Below are 20,533 nucleotides of genomic sequence, written 5' to 3' on the forward strand. Positions count from 1 at the left end.
TTTTAGGGGAAATATGGTACCTTCACAATTCATGAAGGCGGACTTGTGGCAGCCCCGTTGCTTCCCTGTTACATGTGATGCAAGCTGCATCTTCATTGGCAGGGAGCACCCTGCTGGATCACACCAATCTGATCTGTAACTACCGGAAGGGCTTATTTTTGAAGTAGGCCTTATATTTTAAGCCTCCTCCAAAAATCCTGAAAAATCATGATAGGGCTTATTTTCGGGGTAGGTCTTATTTTTGGGGAAACACGGCAAGTGCAGGCAATGCCAGTAAAGTGTAACAATATCTGGAGCCTCATGTAAACTGAACAAGGAAATATGTGATACATGGTTAAGAGTTCTTAAGACAACATGTTGCCAGTGGAGGAGTGGCCCGGAAGCAGGTGTTCTTTCCTTGTTTCTCCCTTCCTATTTTCTTTCCCCCCTTTTCCTAACTTTCCTTTTCTTTTCCTTTTCTCTCCCCCCCCCTTTTTTTTTAGTTTCCCCTGATACATCTGCAGAGGTTAGTAAAGTTATAACAGAAGATGGGACTTGTGCAAACTGAACTGATGGCCTACAGGAATTTAGGTTGAGAGATTTTAAATTTAAATAATATTTTAGAGTGTAATTTTAATGTATTTATGATTTTATGTATTATTGTACCAGATGATGGAAACCGCACCTGAGCCTTTAGGGAAAAACAGTAAATAAGAACATAAGAAAGAGCCTGCTGGATCAGACCAGAGTCCATCTAGTCCAGCACTCTGCTACTCGCAGTGGCTCACCAGATGTCTTTGGAGCTCACATGCAGGATGTGAAAATACAAATAAATCCAAACAAATAAATCCAAATAAGTAAATAAAACAAGTGAAGCAGAAGTAGCTGTCTCCGGTACCACTCCCAGGAACTTTGCCTTCTGTGTTATAAAGTTTTTGCTGTCCACAAGGAGTTAGGAGGGCTTTGATTGTGGACTATAAAGATGGATTATAAATAGTTTCTTGTTTAGAAAAGGTATTTGTTATTTAAATATAGGGCTGCTGTGGTCTCTCTGTAAATTCATGAAGAGTTCTCATTTTGCTTGGTGTAGTGGTGATAGGACTCATAACATGTGTTTTTGGTTTATGCCACTGCATGTTAAATAGTAAAGGCATCTAGTATTTTATTTGTATAAAACATTAGTCATTAACATAGCAGAATACCTGGTATTCACTTAATATTAAAAGAATTCAAGGTGCCAGTTATATATCTGGTGCAGAGTATTTTTTCTACCTCAGCCCATCCTTGTTTTTTCAGTCCTAGCCTAGCAAGCATTTGAGAACTTCTGCCTTTCCCTTCTGTCTGGTGCACCCCTTCAATGACACTGTACAGTATTTGGTTCTTTTGAGTTGCAGTGATGTAGGGAAGTAGAATGGTGACTCACTTCTCCAGCTGTTAGAAGAGCAGTGATGAGATGCTCAGAATCCTAGTGAGGTGAGTTTATCAGTATGCCCTTGAGTTTTGTATTTAACACCCTTGGCTTTGGAACCTACAAAGGCATTGAAGCTTGATTGCTACTGAACAAGAGTTTGAAAAGGCTTCCATTCATGGTTACAGCCAATTCTGAGAGCTCTGGCATCTGGAAACTCTTGTAAGATCAAGTTTTCTTCCCCCTAAGCAAACTCTGCTTTGGACTGAAAAATTAACTGGTATCACTTAATAGTAGGCAATGTAATTTATATTACGGTCTATTGGTTAGCACAGTGTTTTTTATTAACATAATTATACCCCAGCTTTCTCTCTGTGAAACGGTGGCTCAAGTCAGCTTATGAATGTTAAAGCCCAAAAGACAGGAAGCTGGCTCAGAAAGATCTATGCCAAAGGAACTCAGCTGCATAGACTTTGAATTCATTCAGTTCAGTTGCCATCAAAAACCTTTCTAAATAGGCTTTAGTGTGCTTCCAAAACTGTAGCAAAGTGGGAATCCTCTTCAGGTCCCTGAGAATCTGTTCCAAAGAACATGTGCCACAGCCAAGAAGTAACATGTTTGAACCTTGGCAGAGGTAATGAAACAAGAGAGCTCTGGAGTGATGAAGTTGGTAAAAGAGTTCATACTGGGAGAAACTTCAGGAGTGTTGATCCCACACTATGTATAGCTTTCATACATCAAAACCACTGCCTTAAATTTGACCTGAAGGTTACCTATTTTCTTATTAACATAGGAAGAGAGGTGTAGTAAGAGAAAGGATTAACTACGAACCTCCCGAGTAGGGAAGCAAATTTATTATTTTAATGAATTATGTTGTTTGTACCTTCTACGAAAATGTGTGTTTGTAATTTATATATTTACCTTTGTATAATGTTATAACTATCTTTGTATTAATTAACTTACATCAATAAATGGAAAAATTAAAAAAAATTGACGTGAAGGGACATAATAGCCAGTGTAGATAATGAAGAATCAGGACAATATGACCAAACCCCCAATCTCTAGTTAATAAACGAAGAACTATGTTCTGTTTCAGTTGAAGCTTTGGGATCTCTTTGCAGGGACTAGTTTCATATAGAGCATGTTGGCTCTTCAAGACAAAGAGTTACAGATCAGCCTGGGCAAGCTCAAAAGAGTCTAATTGCAGTCAAAGGCTCATTCCGCACATGCAGAATAATGCACTTTCAAACTGCTTTCAGTGCTCTTTGAAGCTGTGCGGAATAGCAAAATCCACTTGCAAACAGTTGTGAAAGTGGTTTGAAAACACATTATTTTGCGTGTGCGGAAGGGGCCTAAAGAACATTTTACAAGTCTATTAATTTGATGATAAATTGGGATAAAATAAAATTCCCAAACTCTTCACTTCATTTGCTAGCTTTCATTTTGCTCCATACAACATGGGCAAGACAGCTCCTTCCAAATGTTTCTGGTAGATGATACTTGAAGCCATACGTGTTTTTTGGAATTAAGACGTATTATGAGCAATAGATATAAATTACTGTTTTCTGGAATTAGAAACTTGTAGTTCAGCTCTTAGGTTCATATCTAAGTTTGTTCTTCTAATTCAGTTTTTATTAATTATAACAGCTTCTTTAGCATCTAGTAATACTTGTAGGTATTCACATCTAATGATCTAAGCCCAGTTATTTTGCATTAAAGCAGTGTGCATGTAAGTGGATAGAGAACTAATATTGTGTAGTGGACTTAGGTTGTATTGCAGCCAAGAATGTCACTGAACAATCTTGGAAACAAAGGTAAAGGTATTTATTTATTTATTACTTACTTACTTACTTACTTACTTAGATTTATATTCCGCCCCATCCCCGAAGAGCTTCGGGCAGTGTTAACTGAGTCATTACTGCTCATGATGTTTATTAGGAAGACTATGTTTATGGGGTAGTTTGCCATTGCCTTCCCTGGTCATCTACATTTTACCCCAACAATCTGGGTATTCATTTTATTAACCTTGGAAAAATGGAAGGCTGACTCCAATAAATCCAATAAAAATAAATAACCTTGGCCTCTGTGCCACAGGGCTGCTTGCAATGGTCTTGGACCAATCTTAAATTCTCAGGCCAACCTATTTCACAGGTTTGTTTTAAGGATATGATTTGGAGGGTTAGGAACTTGCTTACTAGCCTGAGCTCACTGGAAGAATGGCAAAGTTAGGGCTGTGAAGGCCTATAAACATTTGGAAAAGACTTGTCTTGGTGGTCTTCCATCCAAATACTAACCAGGTCTAACCCTTCTCTTAATTTCTGAGACCTGAGAAAGTTGAATGTGTGGCCTGTCAAGATTATAGATGAAAACTTCTTGAAACTTTGAAGCTATGCGGAAAAACCTGCTTCCTCCTCTTTTCAAAGGAAAAATGGAAATATATGCCATACTAGCTTTCCTACTAAATCTACTTTTAGTTTGCTGTTCAAAAAACATAAAATACACTGTCGAAGGCTTTCACGGCTGGAATCACTTGGGTGCTGTGTGGTTTCCGGCTGTATGGCCGTGTTCTAGCAGCATTCTCTCCTGACGTTTCACCTGCATCTGTGGCTGGCATCTTCAGAGGATCCTCTGAAGATGCCAGCCACAGATGCAGGCGAAACGTCAGGAGAGAATGCTGCTAGAACACGGCCATACAGCCTGGAAACCACACAGCACCCAAATAAAATACACCCCATGTTATTAAAATAATAGTGTATGTATTAGCATAGTTATGACGCTTAAAATAATTAATGCCTTATAGCCTCATCCATGACCTGGCATCTGACTGTGGAGCTGTGGCTTTGCCTGGCCACCTCCCCCCCCATCCCCCAAAACCTCCCTGCCGTCAAAAAGCCTCTATGGGCCGCAATAGGCTGGCTTAAGTCCTAACTGGGGCTTGCCGGCTCAATGCCGGCAGGGGCCAGGAACAAGCCCACTAATGTCAACTCCTCCCCCGCCTCACCCCTGCTATGCATAATAGACCATAGAAAACTAGCAGGGAGAAGACTGAGATAGAACTCTTAGAATCATAGAATTGGGAGAAACCCTAAGGACTATCCAGTCTCACCATGCAGGAATACACAATCAGCATTCCTGACCGATAGCCTTTGTTTAAAACTCTCTAAAGAGTTGAAAGTTTTTTAGACATCCATCTTGGTTTCCTTAAACCCCTCCAATTTTTCCTCATTGGAACTGTTTGAAATTGTGCCTTCAAGATCTTACTTACCGTCATACACTCCCATCTCTTTTAGTATGCTTAACCATGGGGTCACATCCAGTAGTTTCCCAAGTTTACTGAAATCAGCTTTCTTAAAGTCTAAAATGTGTGTTTGACTATGCTTGGCACTGTATAACAAACTCCAGGAGAATATGGACACTTCTACCTAAGAATCTATCACTTCCACCCTATCAACCAGGTCATCATTGTTGGTTAGCAGCGGATCTAAAATAACCAATCTCCTTGTTGCCTCTTCCACATTCTGGACTATGGCAAGTAAAGAATTTGTTGGACCTTAAATCTCCCATTACTACTAATTCTCTCCTTTCTTAAAGTTTGGTCATCTGTTCCAGGAAGGCATCATCCAGGTCTTGAGTGTGGCTTAGGGGTCTGTAATAGACCCGCACAGTGAGATTCTTCCCCCTCCCCTTAATTTTTACCCAGATGCTTTTAACAATGCTGTTCAACTTCTCTCTCTTCCGTGTTGTACTTTGGGAAGCTGTTTTCAGAATGAAGAGGCTGTTAGTTCACTTCCTGAAGTCAGGAATTGGTTGCACCATATCTTGCCAAGTGGTGATGTGGCAAGCTTTGACTTAGAAGTGGTTGCTGTAGCCTTGTTCTTTGTTTCCACTTATTCAAGAGCTCTAGCATAAATAGAAATGTTGTTTTCAATTCAATCAGTTGTAACTACCAATTTGATAGATATAATTAACCGTGGAAATGATGAGACACCCCAGTGAGTGGACATCCACATAATATGCACATTTGTTTAGGGATGCTAAAACAAATGTACTAATATTTGCTCAGAAGTAAATCTCGTTGAGTTCAATGGTATGTATGTTTATGATTGCAGCTTTTGTATGCCAATAGTTCTGAGTGGATTGTGGGTTTTTCTAATAGTTAAACACCATATGAGAAGTATGCACTCCAACCTTACTTACTTTTCAAAGAAATAATATTCCAATAAAATAATGAAATGCTTTGAATTTGTTTGAACAGAACGGTGGGATTCAAAAATTTTAGTAACAGGTTCCAATGGTGGTGGCATTCAAACAGTGGTGTAGTGCCAATGGGGCTGGGTGGGGCACGATGGGGGCGTGGCCAGGCATTCTGGGGCAGGGCATTCCTGGGCAGGGCTGTGGCAAGGACACAGGGCGCGTGCGTCCCAGGTGCAGTTCCCTTCGCCTCACCTCTAGATTCAAATAATGACTGTTTAAAGTATTAAAAAAGCAATATACCGAAAGGTAGTGTATTATTTCTTTTTTATATAATTATATTGATTGATTTTAAATAATATAAGTAAGGAGAGAAACCAAAAACTGTTTGCAATTGTTAACATATTACAAACATCTCTCTCAACTCCCTCCAACTAAAACATCCTATATTGCCTCCCTCCTTCCCATATTTTCCTTCCTCCCTACTTTCTACTTCCCCTTCAGATTCCCATAACTACTTTATCTATTCCACTTGAAAGAAAACTAACAGAGGGAGAGATCCAAAATCCTTAATCTAAAAGAGTAGTTTAAACTCCTCTCTTTCCAATATAAATTTCAAGGGAAAAAAAGAAAATAAAAAATCTTTACCTATAATACTTTCCCAACCTTTATACCAATGAAAAAAAATAGAATTACTATATATTGTATTATTTCATACAGTTCATACACACATGGGGGGGTGCCGGGGGGGGTGCCATGGGGGGCAGGGGGGCCGCAGGGGACCCTGGGGGGCAATTTTGCATTCCCCACTTGACGAGATTTGTTGTACCCAGGGACAGAGATTACCCCCTTGTCCCTAGTGGAGTTAATCATTAATAACCGGTTCTCCGAACTGAGAAAATTTTAGCAACCGGTTCTACCGAATAGGTGCAAATAGGCTGCATCCCACCTCTGATTTAAACCATGCATTGTCCATCTTTCCTAATCAGATATTTCAGTTCAAGTAATTGTTGCTATTGAAAGCATGGAATTAACAAGGAGTACTTTGAACATTTGCTTACTATGAAAGTCAAATATGCTAAACCCATTCACCCTCCATTCTGGGAATTAGAAAACTTCATGGGAAAAAAAATCCAATTTTAATTTTTCCAGTAATGCACATCACAAGGAGACCTTCTTGTTGGTCTTCAAACATACTTCCAAACCTGTTCCCACACTCATAATGGCTAGGAATTTTCTTTTTTTACAAATAAAAACTAGGATTGGAGAGATGCTGATGTCTGAATCCATGTCAGGTGTTTGCTTATGTATCAATATATTGGACTTAAATGCAGAAAGATTTAATTCTAGAAAGTCGGCCTGATTATTACAGCTGTTTAATCAGGTATGATTGAGAACGTGTTAAAATCAAAGCCCTACCATAGTGACATAATTTTGGACTCTACATGTTGCAGCAGGTTGATTAAATGCTACAGTGGCTCAGTGGATGACTAACTTGAAGCCTCTAAGTGTTACTAGGTCTGTGACTCAAGTGTGTCCATCGCCTCCAACCGGTTATTAGTCCCCCACAAGATTCAGCTGGTGATGACATTCCATCTAACCATTTGTTGCTGTTTCTGTTCTTGTTAAAACTGGTCAGAAGTCTCCTGCATCTGCAGTCAGCTCTCTATTGAAGAACGTACAGGAGGAGATGGGGGAAACTAGGATCTGATTTTTCAGCATGTAAATATTTTGAATATGTTTTATTTCTAGGTTCAAATGTGGAATTTTGTGTCTGTTGCTGTGATTTAAAATTCAAGCCTGAAGAGTAAACAACAGGGAGGCTGGGTGAATGATTGAAATTTGTTATGATTGGATGATAGCTGTACCCCAGGCGGTGGGGTTGATTGGTTGGTTCAGAGAGGCTTTGTGTGAGGTTTTTTGTATGAGAGTGGCAAGAGAGAATTGAGTGAGATGCTATAGAGTGAGATAAATCTGTGTGGAGGATTTTAGCCTAAGTGCCAATTGAAGAAAATAAGCCTGTGTGAAAGTTATGAGCCTAAGTGGCAATTTAGGAAACTAAGGCCCCTTACGCACACGCAAAATAATGCATTTTCAAACCACTTTCACAACTGTTTGCAAGTGGATTTTGCCATTCTACACAGCTTCAAAGAGCACTGAAAGCAGTTTGAAAGTGCATTATTCTGCATGTGCGGAATGAGCCCAAGTTTGTGGAAACGAAGCTTGTTGTCCTTCGTGTTGTCCTTTGTATGCAAGAGCTGTACACCATACTGAAACCATTAAGTTTATTAACCAGACTGTTAATAAATGGTTACACTGATTTTATTTGAAAATAAATTAAGTTTAAGAACAACCACTATTTTATTTAAAGTAAAGGAATTACCTTTTACCTCAGAGCCCCCCATCCCCTGTTTTGACCTTTCTGTCATTCTATCATATACAATAAGCTATCCTGTTTTTTAGGTCCAAGTAAGAATTCTAAGGTGAAAGCTTTTGGTGTCATCAAAAATAAGGAAGCAGCATAAAACACCTAAGAACACTAGAGAAGTGTCTTTACAGAGGTTGTACTCAGGAGAAGCCTAGTTCTCACAGAAACTGGTCTGAAAGGTTCTTTTATCCCCTCAACAGATGCTTCTCTTTCTAAACCTGGTATTAATGCCATAATGGGGGATGGTTTAAATTTCCACAGTTGCCCCCGGGGGAGTCTGACTACAGACTTAGGAAGCTAATCATCTTTCTAAAGTACTAAGTCTCTCAGCCTCCTTTGTTTGTGTTTAGTACAGCTGATGCTTATGCTACTAAAGTTTACCAAACTACATGTTTAGAGAAAAACATATAGGCGTCATGTACTTCAAATGTTGCATTTATTTTTAAAAGGTGCTTGAAAGTAGTTTGATATTAATTAGTGAATCTATTCATATTCTATGATAATTTTGCCACCTGACGCATTTATGGTATGTACTATGTATGATGAAAATGCTGCAAAAATGCAGTATTTCTGGATCTGTGTATTTCTTACGGCATCTGAAGAAGGAATAAAATATCCAGAATAACAGTTGTACGTCTGCAAGGTTGATTAGATTGTTTGTGTATAAGAGGAAAAGAAGCTAGTATGAAAGTTTGATGGAAAAAGTGATTCAGGTTTTTGTGATGTGTATGTGTATGCGGACTATTTGTCTGCAGATGTTTTAGAATTTGTAGAAGAGATATGACCTATAATACATTTGGAAGAGGATGTTGGACAATATTACTTCTCTGTATGGTGACGTCACTGAATCTATTTATGTGTGTGTTTAAAATGGAATCAAAGTCTTGAGTAAACATAAAATACATTTTGTGTTATTTTTAGTAACATTCAGCAAAAGAATGGTTAATTGAGGGAACCACAGAAAACTAATTGAAAATTCATTGATGCCTTAATACCTTTTGTCAGTAAGAGCTATGTTAGCTTTCGTTTAAAAAAAATTGGGATTCCAGTGTGATTATTTATATGTTGCATGCGTCATTCTACCCTTATCCCCAGTAGCTTGTTCTGGCACCAGTGCATGTTTGGAGCTCCCTCATCTGGAACATCTTCCTCATTCACCTCAATGGGGATTCCTTACTTGAATATAACATTTTTGCACATGTGGTCTGAGACTCTCACATGAACATAGGAAAAGCTCTTGTCCCCAAAAACAGGATTTTGGGAAGAGGGCATTTTGGGCTGCTATGGGTGAGGAGGGTAACTCTGTGGAAATTGTGGCATTCAAGGAAGAGCCAGACTGGATCCAAGCTGTTAGGGATGGATGATGATGGTTTGCTAACATTGTTGCAACTTTGGTAAATCAACTTTCAGCATGTAGCTTTTGAACAAGATGGGGTAAATCTCTTTATCAAAGAACTGAAATAAGAAAAAAAAATGTTCCGCTCTAAATTATTCTTCCCCAGAGAATAGGTTTCTATTTGGGCTTGATGGGGAAGACTTGTACAGTGTGTTGGTAAAAATGCAAGCATTACAGTCCTAAAGGCAGTTATGCTTCCAGGAATATATGCTTAATATGTCGGGCTGAAATAGAAAAGGGTGGACTAGTAGAATAGTTCAGAATGAATAATAGATAGTCTAAAGAGATGACTGTTCCATATACTTTCCTCTCTAGCAGAGGTTGTAGTGTGATAGACTATGTTATAGTTTCCCCTGACCTCTTTGCAGGTGTAAAAGACTTCCATATTGACCACCATAGTGCTAGCGACCATCTTCTGCTCTCCTTGGAAATTAGCCTTGCCGGGGATCAATCTTTGCCACTTAAGAAGAATAACGACCTGGCTCCCCCATATTTAAAAATCAACTGGTCTTCCCAAACAGAGAAGCAGCTCTGTGAATTAATAAGCAGCCAAACCTTTGGAGAAATACACTCCAAAATAATACAAAATGAGTCTCCGGACTCATTGCTGAACCTATATGAAGAGTTAGTACAGCACATTAATGCCTTATGCGCAGTCAACACCACCCATCAGCCAAAGAAAGTAAAAAGACCCCAGGCAGATGCCTTCGACCAGGAATGTCAACATCTGAAACAACAACTTAGAGCCCTGTATTCATGGCAGAGAGCTAATAATGAGCCTTCCATTCCCGATACATACTTTTCAATTAAAAAACGGCTCAGCCAGCGGCTAAAGGACATTAAAATGTCCATTATCAATGCAGAGTGGGAAAAACTCATTCAGGCCACCAATTCCAATGACACCAGATCTTTCTGGAAAATAGTGTCCAGTAGCTCTAGGATTAACAACAACCTGTCCGCTGGCATTTCAATTGAGGCCTGGTACCAGCATTACAAGAACACTTTTAGTGCTGAAGAGTATGGCCTCGCAACTCAAGTCCTGCCATCCCTGGATATTCCCATGGATTGGCCTACAGTCACCCCAACAGAAGTAGCGTCTATGATTAAACAACTCAAGCCAGGTAAGGCGCCAGGCCCCGATGCATTACCACCTGAGATATTTAAAAAGCATGTGGATTGGTGGGCCCCACTCTTGGCCTCCCTTTTTACAACAATCAATAAAACTGGCTTAATCCCAGAGGCCTGGACAAAGGCTATAATAGTCCCTATTTTCAAAAAAGGTGACCATCATGTTCCAGAAAACTACAGGCCAATTAGCCTACTATCAATACCGGGGAAAATTTATGCAAAATTCTTACTAACCAGATTGAATAATTGGGTCATCTCAAATGGAGTTCTAGGACCTGAGCAGATAGGGTTCTGCAAAGGTAAATCTACCCTCGATCACATAATGGTCATTAACCAACTAATAACCAAAACCTGTAATAAAATCAAAAGGCCATTGTATGCAGCATTCCTGGACATCAAGGGGGCCTTTGACTCTGTCCCAAGAGATAAGCTATGGGCTAAACTTGGAAAAATGGGTGTAGAGAATAGATTGATCTCCCTAATCAAGGTGTTACACCATAACACAGTTTGCCAAATCAAATGCAATCAGGAGGGATCGCTTACACCCAAAATATTTGTCTCCAAGGGAGTAAAACAAGGCTGTGTCCTTGCACCAGTTCTTTTTAATCTTTATTTAAATGACCTAGCAAGCAAACTTAAATCTGTAAACTCACACTGCCCAAATTTAGATGGACATCCAATCCCCCTATTGCTATATGCCGACGACGCAGTTTTGCTGTCGTACACCAAAATCGGCATGAAGCGACTCCTAGCAACCTGCAACGAATACTGTACAACCAATGGCCTGACACTCAACTCTCAAAAAATCGAAGGTTGTAGTGTTTTCAAAATCCTGGAAGCCATCTCGTTGGGTGCTAGGAAGACAATTTAATTGGAACAGGTCAAATGCTTTAAATATTTAGGAGTGCACCTCCATTATAGAGGGGTTGGGCCAGCCACAGAGAACATGTTGTTACAAGATCCATGGTCAGTGTATCAGCAATCCTACGTTTTTTCTATAACAAGGGCCATCAATTTGTGCCTGCAGCATTAAAAGTCTTTAACACCAAGGTGGCCCAGCAACTATTATATGGAGTCCCACTTTGGATAGGCTCCTGGTCCAACACAGCTGAGCGAGTACAATCTCGCTTCTTATTTAATCTTTTGGGCATGCCTCACTGCGTGCCTTACGCCACCCTGTGCCTCGAAACCGGGCAACATCTCTTAGAGACAAGAGCATGGCTTGCCACGCTCAAATATTGGCTGCGCATCTGTTTCAACCGTGATGCAGCCTCCTTGTCATATAAAGCCCTCAAGACTTCTTGTCACTCGGAATGGTGGGGCATTATAGAAACAAAAATCAACAAATTAGGCTACTCTTTGGATTATCTGGCCATGCTACCTTCTAAAGAGACTTTCCAGCTTCTGAGGAGAAGGTTGTTTGACCAGGAACGTCAGACCCTACTCGAAAAGGCTTCCAGGACTTGCTCTCCTTTAGCTGTAGGCATCACCTACACTGGTAATAAGGGGGCTCAATACCTGCACCAGATAACCGTGCCCAGGCTCTGTAGAGCAATGATGCTGGCCCGTTGCAATGCCCTTCCATCAGCCGTATCGACAGGGAGATACATTAAAACCCCTTACCACCTAAGGCTATGCATATACAATGGGAACTGTGTAGACTCTATAGATCATATTCTACTTTATTGTCCACTTTACACAGGACCTAGAGTCAAACACCTGTCACCTCTGCTACTCAAAAAAGAGTATGCATCTGACTTGCAAAAGATCACCTTTCTGTTGGACAGCTCCAGTAGTGATGTAAACGATGCAGTCACCAAATTTTTGGACCTGTATATAAAACAACGCTTTAGAAGCAAATCCTGAACATCAGCCTTCTCTACCTGTCCATTTATTTTAGCTTCCCTCTATTGGGTTAAGTGGATCTATGTATATAATGTTGTAATGCCATTAAAGGTTCTTTGTTTGTTTGTTTTGACTGTTCCATATAACATTTTGCTTTTGTGTTGTAGGCTAAAGAAATATTGACAAAAGAATCCAATGTACAAGAAGTACGATGCCCAGTCACAGTTTGTGGAGATGTCCATGGACAATTTCATGATCTCATGGAACTTTTCAGAATTGGAGGCAAATCACCTGACACAAATTATTTGTTTATGGGGGACTATGTTGACAGGGGCTATTACTCTGTTGAAACAGTGACGCTTTTGGTAGCTCTCAAGGTAATAGCATTTTTAGATTCTTATTAAAGAGACTATGACATCTGTTAAGTGCAAATTGAACTAACATTGGGATACTGAAGATTTTCATAATGGCTCAATATTTTGAGTAAGTCTAATTGATTCACTAGAATTGGAGGTACTGTACACCACTGTATGAAATTCTATTGAAGATAATGCAGTTAACTTGCTTTTAGGTTGTGTGTTTAGAACTTCTATTTATTTAGTTTATTAAATTTACTATCCCGTGCTAACCCAATCAGAGGCCAGACTCAGGGTGGTTTACACCCATAGTTAAACAATAACAATCAACTTCAGATTCAATACAGTCAACAATCATAAGAATAATAAAATCACAATCATAATTACTTTTGGACTATCGTGTTTCCTCGAAAATTAGACCTACCCCGAAAATAAGCCCTAGCATGGTTTTTTGGGATTTTTTGGAGGATGCTTGAAATATAAGCCCTACCCCCAAAATAAGCCCTAGTTACAGATCCCCTGGTGCATCTGATCTGGTCACGTTGGGGTGGGGGGAGCACAAAATCATGGGGGGGAAAGACATCTCCTGAAAATAAGCCCTAACTCATCTTTTGGAGCAAAAATTAATATAAGACCCTGTCTTATTTTTGGGGAAACACGGTATGTACTAAACCTAAAGAGTGTGGTGGGATTGTTTCAAGCCTAAAATGGAATCTATCCCAGAATAACCATGTAAAGTATCAGAATTTATCCAGCTGGAACATATGCACAGGTGTCAAACTTGCAGCCCTCCAGATCCTATGGACTGCAGTTCCCATCATCCCCTGCCAGCATCATGCTGGCAGGGGATGATGGGAACTGTAGTCCATAACATCTGGAAGGCCGCAAGTTTGACACCTATGTATAGAGCATTACTGCACTACTGAGCCTTAGAATTATATTTGTATATTATTGTGTTCCCAGAGGTAAGTAAAAAATTTAGCGTGTATGGAAGAGAAGCATAGAAGTGACATCTAGGTGTTTTCAACTTTAATGTCCATACTAAGGTGTCATATTTGATGATGATGATGATGATGATGATCATCATCATCATCCTATATTGAAAGTAGTTTAGATGTAGATGACCTTTTTTTTCCTGCTTGGACTTCCTTGCTATGATTTGGCCTAGTATTTCTTTTAGGAATAGTTGTGGGAAAACAAATACAATTTATTCAGTCTATTTGTCCTGTTTTGTAGGTCCGTTATCGTGAACGTATTACTATCCTTCGAGGGAACCATGAAAGCAGACAGATAACACAAGTATATGGCTTCTATGATGAGTGTTTAAGGAAATACGGAAATGCAAACGTTTGGAAATATTTCACAGATCTTTTTGACTATCTTCCTCTAACTGCCTTGGTGGATGGACAGGTATATAGGAAATTGATATGTTACTAATAGAGGTGCAAGGTAGAATGCATGATCTGATATTAGCTGTTGGGATGTTCTATGCAAACTGCCGGGAATTCTTAGTAGAGCTTCTATAATGAACTGGTGGCACTTGGAACTAATACAATGTCTTTTTTTATTTAGATTTTCTGTTTACATGGTGGACTTTCCCCATCTATAGATACACTGGATCATATCAGAGCACTTGATCGCCTGCAGGAAGTTCCACATGAGGTAATATGCTGTTTGGTTCTTGTTTAACCACAGTATCTCATGTTGCAAATTATTTGTAAGTCTGATTAGTAATAAGCATTTAAACATTTCTCAATTGCTTTTGACTTTTGCCTCTGGTCAGATAGTTGGTGCAATTTCTCCTGTTTGTTGGCACGCCACCTTGTTAATAAGGATGTGTTTGATCTAACTCTCCACTTATAGAGGGGAGAGGTTCAGGTGTGTACATCTTGACATTGCTCACTTGGATAGGGAAGGGAAGTTGTTTCCTTGACTACATGCTGTTTTTGAAGAGATGCCATATGTGGTGATGGCAGTGTCTGGGGAATCTGTTCTTGCAAGGAATGTGTGGTAATGCAGTGAATAGCGATACTGCTAGCTATCCAGCTCACTGCAGTTGGTGTTTAATAGATAGTGTGAGGAAGCATTCCCCTTTTAAAAAGAGCCAGATTCAGGCATGGGAAGAAAGCAACATGCTGCCACATACTCCCATATAAATAGTAGTGCTAGTCAGGAATGCTGGTGGTTTGAAGGGACTATATCCACTTATGGTAGATGGAGTAGAAATTTACACTTGAAAATCAGGTAAAGGGCATAGGAGTGCTTGTGGACCTAGCCTTGCTGTTTGAAAGCAGAGTGATATAGTGACTGAGAGTGGCTTTTTAACAGCTGCATTGGGTTTGCCAATTCTCTCTTATTTCTTGGCCAGCTTAGCCAGGCTTAAACCCTGTTCTTGTAACCTCTTGGTTGGGTCACTGTACTGTGCTCTACGTTAGGGTTGTCTGTGAAGCCCACCTGGAAACTGCAGTTGGCTTCATAGTGCGGGCAATTGATGATGCATAAGTTGCAGGCATTTTTAGAGGATCGTTATTTGAAGTTCAGTTGTATATTTTACACTTGGATTTGTAATCTGCCATGAGTATAAACAGTTGGTCCCAATTACCTGTTTCATTGGGTAACTGTGACTCCCCTTTTTAAATTTCTGTATTGTTTTAATGATACTCAACTTCTCATGGCTAATTTATGATGTTGAAAAATGTTTTCTCAGGGTCCAATGTGTGACTTATTGTGGTCAGACCCAGATGACCGTGGTGGTTGGGGCATTTCTCCTCGAGGAGCTGGTTATACTTTTGGACAGGATATTTCAGAAACTTTCAACCATGCTAACGGCCTTACTTTGGTTTCTAGAGCTCATCAGCTGGTAATGGAGGTAAGTGTATATTGACTCTTTCTAGAGCTTCAGACTGTTCTATTGGCCTATTTCATGTAGTGCCTTATGTAAATTACTTTGTTTTTTATCCTCACAGCCCAGTAAACTGGGGTGTTTCTAACTCCATTTTCCAAAGGGCAGCTAAGGCTGATGACCACTCTGAGAACCTACAGTTCTGTCGTAGAACACATTATTTGCATATAGAGGGTCCTAATTTAAATGACCTTTATCTCTGTTCAAAAGCATCTCTGGTTTAGATCCAAACCATTTCTCCAGTCCTCATTACCTCCTCCCTGCACTGAGCACTCTTGCTAAAGCAACCCTGACCCCGGGGTGGGGGGGAGGGTGTAATTGAGGGGTGGAGAGGAGTACAACAAGAGAGGTGAAGTCCTGCTCTGGTCTAAGATGCTGTTGGAAACCTTAAGACCTTCTGCCAGTTGGCATAGGCAGTACTTGGTTGGATAGACCAATGAGGTGTACCCTATGAGATGGCTGTGTTCTTCGTTTGTCCTAGTACTATCATACCTCACTTAAATACTTTTTCCACAAGAATATGCTGACTTTCTTGTAGAGATATTTCTGTCCCTCTAATATTTGCATTTGCTTTTTCAGGGATACAATTGGTGCCATGATCGAAATGTAGTAACAATTTTCAGTGCTCCAAATTACTGTTATCGTTGTGGAAACCAGGCTGCAATCATGGAACTTGATGATACTCTGAAATACTCATTGTAAGTGCTGAATAATATTTGTCTTTTGAGGTGTGCTGTCAAACCTTGGTTAGCTGTTAATCAAAATGAAAAGATTTATTCTGTTGGTAGGAAACAAAGCTGTCAGATACTTTAGATGTAATGTGCACAGAACATCTTTTTAAAAACTTGGTAATCTTTCAGAGTAAAAGTGCATATAGAGTAGCTCCTAAGATTAATTTAACTTCCAGCCACAGAAGACTGTGAACTCAAAGGCTATTGATCTAAATTCCCTATTGCTTTTGTGTGCCTCTTCATATGACTTCTGAGCATCTGCTCCTACAATAGCATAAATTTGCTAAATGCCCTTTGGATTAAAACATCTGTGCCCCTGTTCATCATTACTGTTATCTTCTTTCATTCTACAGTGTATAGCGTTCTTATAGAGCAAAGGAAAGTTCTGTCTGGGTAACGTGGCTCTTCTACAGCATTAGTTCTGACAAATCAGTCTTTTGAAGTTAAAGGATACATCTTGGTGCTAATTTGGACTTTGCTCTGGCTCTGTGTTCATTTGTACTATAACAAGCTGTTTTTCTAAACTGTAAAGTTCAAGTTAATGCCAACAGTCATGAAATGAATCATATAAATGACTAATCTTTACATATGGAATGGTATGAGAAATGTAAAGACACATACTTGAAAGCAAAAAAAACTTGACCTTTCAATCTTGAGCAATCTGTCTAACAATGGCCTTAAATCCAAATTAGGGGAATTTTAATTGTATTTTTCGTTACAGTTTGCAGTTTGATCCAGCACCACGCAGAGGTGAACCACATGTTACTCGTCGTACCCCAGACTACTTCCTGTAATGAATTTTTACACTTGTACAGTATTGCCATGAACCATGTGTTGATCTAAAGGATATAGGAAGAGCAACAGTAACTCCAAAGTGTCAGAAAACATTTAACATTCAAACCTGTTTTCACATGGACCAAAAGATGTGCCATATTGAAGTACAAAAACTTCTTGTCTGTCAGCGACTGTGACCACTTTAGAATGAACCAGTTCATTGCATGCTGAAGCAACGTGTTGGTCAAGCCACCAGTTTCTGGCATAGCTCTACCTGTAGTTACTTTTGCTTTCTCTAGAGACTGCAAATATTAAAATGTAGACATTTAACACCTCGTGAATACAATTAACTTTCCATTTAGCTATAGCTTTCCAGCATGACTGTAGATAAGGATAGCAATTGATCATTGAAGCTTAATGAACATTTTTAAACAATTACCAAGACTGATTCTTATTTGTGTTCTGAAACTGTTTCTTTTCAGGGAAAACTCATTAATTTAATTGTATAATTATGTTTTGTCTGCACTCAGCTTTTCCCACATTTTCCCTATACAATGTCCTTTGTATGTGTCCATCATAGTGAGTTATTTTGAACAGAACAGGCTTTTTTTCTGTAAGATGTTGCTGCAGAAAAGTGCTGCAGCATTTTTTCATAATAAACCTGTGAACTAAGTATAGAAAATCATTGACTTTTAAATGTATTGCTGGCCAGTAACATGTTGTTTAATAAAAATGACTAGCTTTTATGGTTTTTTTTAACATACAGCGAATACAGGTTATACAAAATGCAGTGGGATTGTTTTAAAAATTTGAAATACAAAAATTTCCTTTTCTCAGAATAAGCTCTTATAAACATGAATATTTTAAAAAGAACTGTGTAACATTTGGCTGTTGGTATCCATTCACCTTCTATTAGCAATTTTTGCACATCGTATCATTTACAATCAGTTGAGATTCTTTGAAAAAGTCCTTCCAGAAGTATTTAAAGATGCAGAACAAATAATATTCTTTTGCATACATGAATAGCATCCCTGTACTAGCTGTCTGTGGAAGAAGGGAAAGTGGTAAGATATATTTGATTCCACCAGAGGCTTTCTGCTCATGAAAGGGTTTTTCATCAGTGGAGTGTGATTTGCTTGCCTTCCTCTTCTACTGTCACTCAAAATGATCTCTGAAATGTTGCTCTTGGGGAATGATGGGCCCCAGGCATAAATGGTTAGGCAAAATGTTCCTCCCTTTCCTTGTGGAAATCTTCCTGTGGATCAAACCATAGATCAGTCTCCTAGCCACTGTGCTGTAGCAACTGATTGCAGTTGATGGAAACAGGGTATAGGAACTTGGTTCAGTATGGCTCCAAATCATTTCTCATCTCTAACTAGTTTTCTGTTGTCCTCTCACACATACCTTTGCATTATTGTTTTCTAGGATAAAGCGGGGAAGAGGATGAACATTTCATAAAACTGAGCTAGAAAGTCTGCGTATTAAGTTTACTTGGTCGACCTGTTCCAGTTGTAATTATTAACAGCAGGATTTCATACCACTTACTGGAAGTGTGTTTGTGTAGTTGTACATGCAGTGATTTAAAGGGAAGATATTCCATTTTTAGAAGAGTTTAATTCTTAGACGTTTTACTAGTGAAATGATGACTGAGACCGTTTTTCTAGTATACATGGAAGTGGAGTGAATACAGCAGCTCCATGTCACCTCTGTCTGGTGCTGCCCGTTAGATTCCCCCTTCCTAAGCAACTTCCTTGGCACTCTTGTCACTTGATGACTGCTTTCTTCTGTTCTGTGTTTATGCACAGCACTTTTAAATGTTTAGTAGCTGGGATCCAAAGTTTAGTGGCCAGTGTTTCTCTTATATATGGGGCCCTTTTCAGCTCCCCTCCCTTTCCAGTGGCAGTTCCAATACACCCTGAAAGATCCAAGATCTTAGCAACACCCCTCTTCCTGGGGGTGGGGGGGGGAGGGGTTGCCATCAAAAGAAAATTCCTTAGTTTTGGATGGAGAACACTACTCATGTGTATAAGGATTGGATCCTGGCCTAATAATCCTCAGAAAAAGGAAATTCAGCAGTTCTCGACATAGATGATGAGTTGAAAGAAAGACAGGTTGCAGGTATCGCTTAGAGACTGAGGGCTTATTGATTTAAATAAAATACTTGCCTAATTCAGATAGCCATTTTGTGCTAAATATTTGTTGAGGGTTTTATAATAGTGGGACTTGTGAATGTCAGAGGAAGGAGTTGAGCTTTTCAGCAGCTCTAATGCACAATTTAGAGTAATAGAAGCCTTTGTTAGGCAGCCTTGTTAGAAATGCATTAAGTAAACTGCTCTGAGAGATTCATGATTCAGCGATTGGTGGTTTCAGAAACACTTTTCGTTCTCCTGTCGACTTGGCTGCCCTTAAGGCATTTTTATTCTGAACACGACAAGCTGTTCTATCTCAGGCAAAGGACTGTTTCTGCTTGGCATATAGAAGAGAGAAAAAGCTGAAACAACACTTCTTCAGTTTTAAAAGGAACCAGCCTCAGCTGCAATTTTAAAAACAGCCTAATGTTACTACTTTAAATAAAGTATTATAGCTGTTAAGTGGGTTGATACATATTACATCTAGATGGTAACTGTCCAGAAGTACTTACCTATGTAAAAGCTAAGAACTTCACTATGTTTATACAGAAATCTCCTTTAAAAAAGTGTTATTATCAGTTCACATTATACCCATCTTGAAAAACAACCACAACTTAAAAGAGCCAGGCTGTCATGGCATCTTATATCACACAGTAATGGCATTTTCCTGAATTCCTTGACACAAACTAGAACTGGGTTTATTTTGTCAAATTAGCAGCCATTAGTGTTGGAATGTATCACACAGAGAAGTGGATAGCACACTGATTAAGAGGGTAAAAGGTAAATGTTTATTAGGAACTAATTTAGGATAGGAAAGAGGGAAAGATAACATGCCGTTATCCTGCTAGCTAGGAAGAGTCTCGTTAACTAACTTCTGAGAAGAAGCAGGATAGAAGAAGAACCTGAGAAGAAGAACCTGAGAGTATCAGTCTAAGGACAGAGAAGAGGTGACACAAAAGGATGGAGGGGTCATTAACTTTACTGCCCTCTCTAACTGGCCATTTGCCTGTCCCTTGTTGGGTCAGTTCCTTTGCACGCTAGATATTGCTATATCCAACTGTTAAGACCCCAAGCTAACATTGGAATTATCTTGACATAAAAAAAAGTCTACTTCCACATCTTTTTTGAAGCATGTGGCATCTTTGTATTTAAGAACAGATACTGCTCATTCATTATAATGCTAGTGAAGGAGGAGATTGTTTTGTAGCTACTTGTACTGCATAATCAAAGAAGCAGTTTTCTCATCCTGTTATACTCCTGGAACTT

At 39.3% G+C, this 20,533-nt stretch overlaps 1 protein-coding gene across 2 annotated transcripts in view; it reads left to right on the plus strand.

Moving 5' to 3' along the window:
- The window catches only part of LOC125428416 (serine/threonine-protein phosphatase 2A catalytic subunit alpha isoform), a 75,979-nt gene extending 58,095 nt beyond the window's left edge, over positions 1-17,884 (plus strand). For both annotated transcript variants that reach the window (XM_048488476.1, XM_048488475.1), the window contains 6 exons: positions 12,543-12,752; positions 13,968-14,141; positions 14,304-14,393; positions 15,439-15,600; positions 16,213-16,331; positions 17,086-17,884. In XM_048488476.1, coding sequence (XP_048344433.1) covers positions 12,543-12,752; positions 13,968-14,141; positions 14,304-14,393; positions 15,439-15,600; positions 16,213-16,331; positions 17,086-17,158 — 828 coding nt within the window. In that variant the 3' untranslated portion in view covers positions 17,159-17,884. The remainder of the gene's footprint in view (positions 1-12,542; positions 12,753-13,967; positions 14,142-14,303; positions 14,394-15,438; positions 15,601-16,212; positions 16,332-17,085) is intronic.
- The last annotated feature ends 2,649 nt before the right edge of the window (positions 17,885-20,533 follow it).

The sequence above is a fragment of the Sphaerodactylus townsendi genome, linkage group LG03, assembly GCF_021028975.2.
Source record: "Sphaerodactylus townsendi isolate TG3544 linkage group LG03, MPM_Stown_v2.3, whole genome shotgun sequence".
NCBI lineage: Eukaryota > Metazoa > Chordata > Lepidosauria > Squamata > Sphaerodactylidae > Sphaerodactylus > Sphaerodactylus townsendi.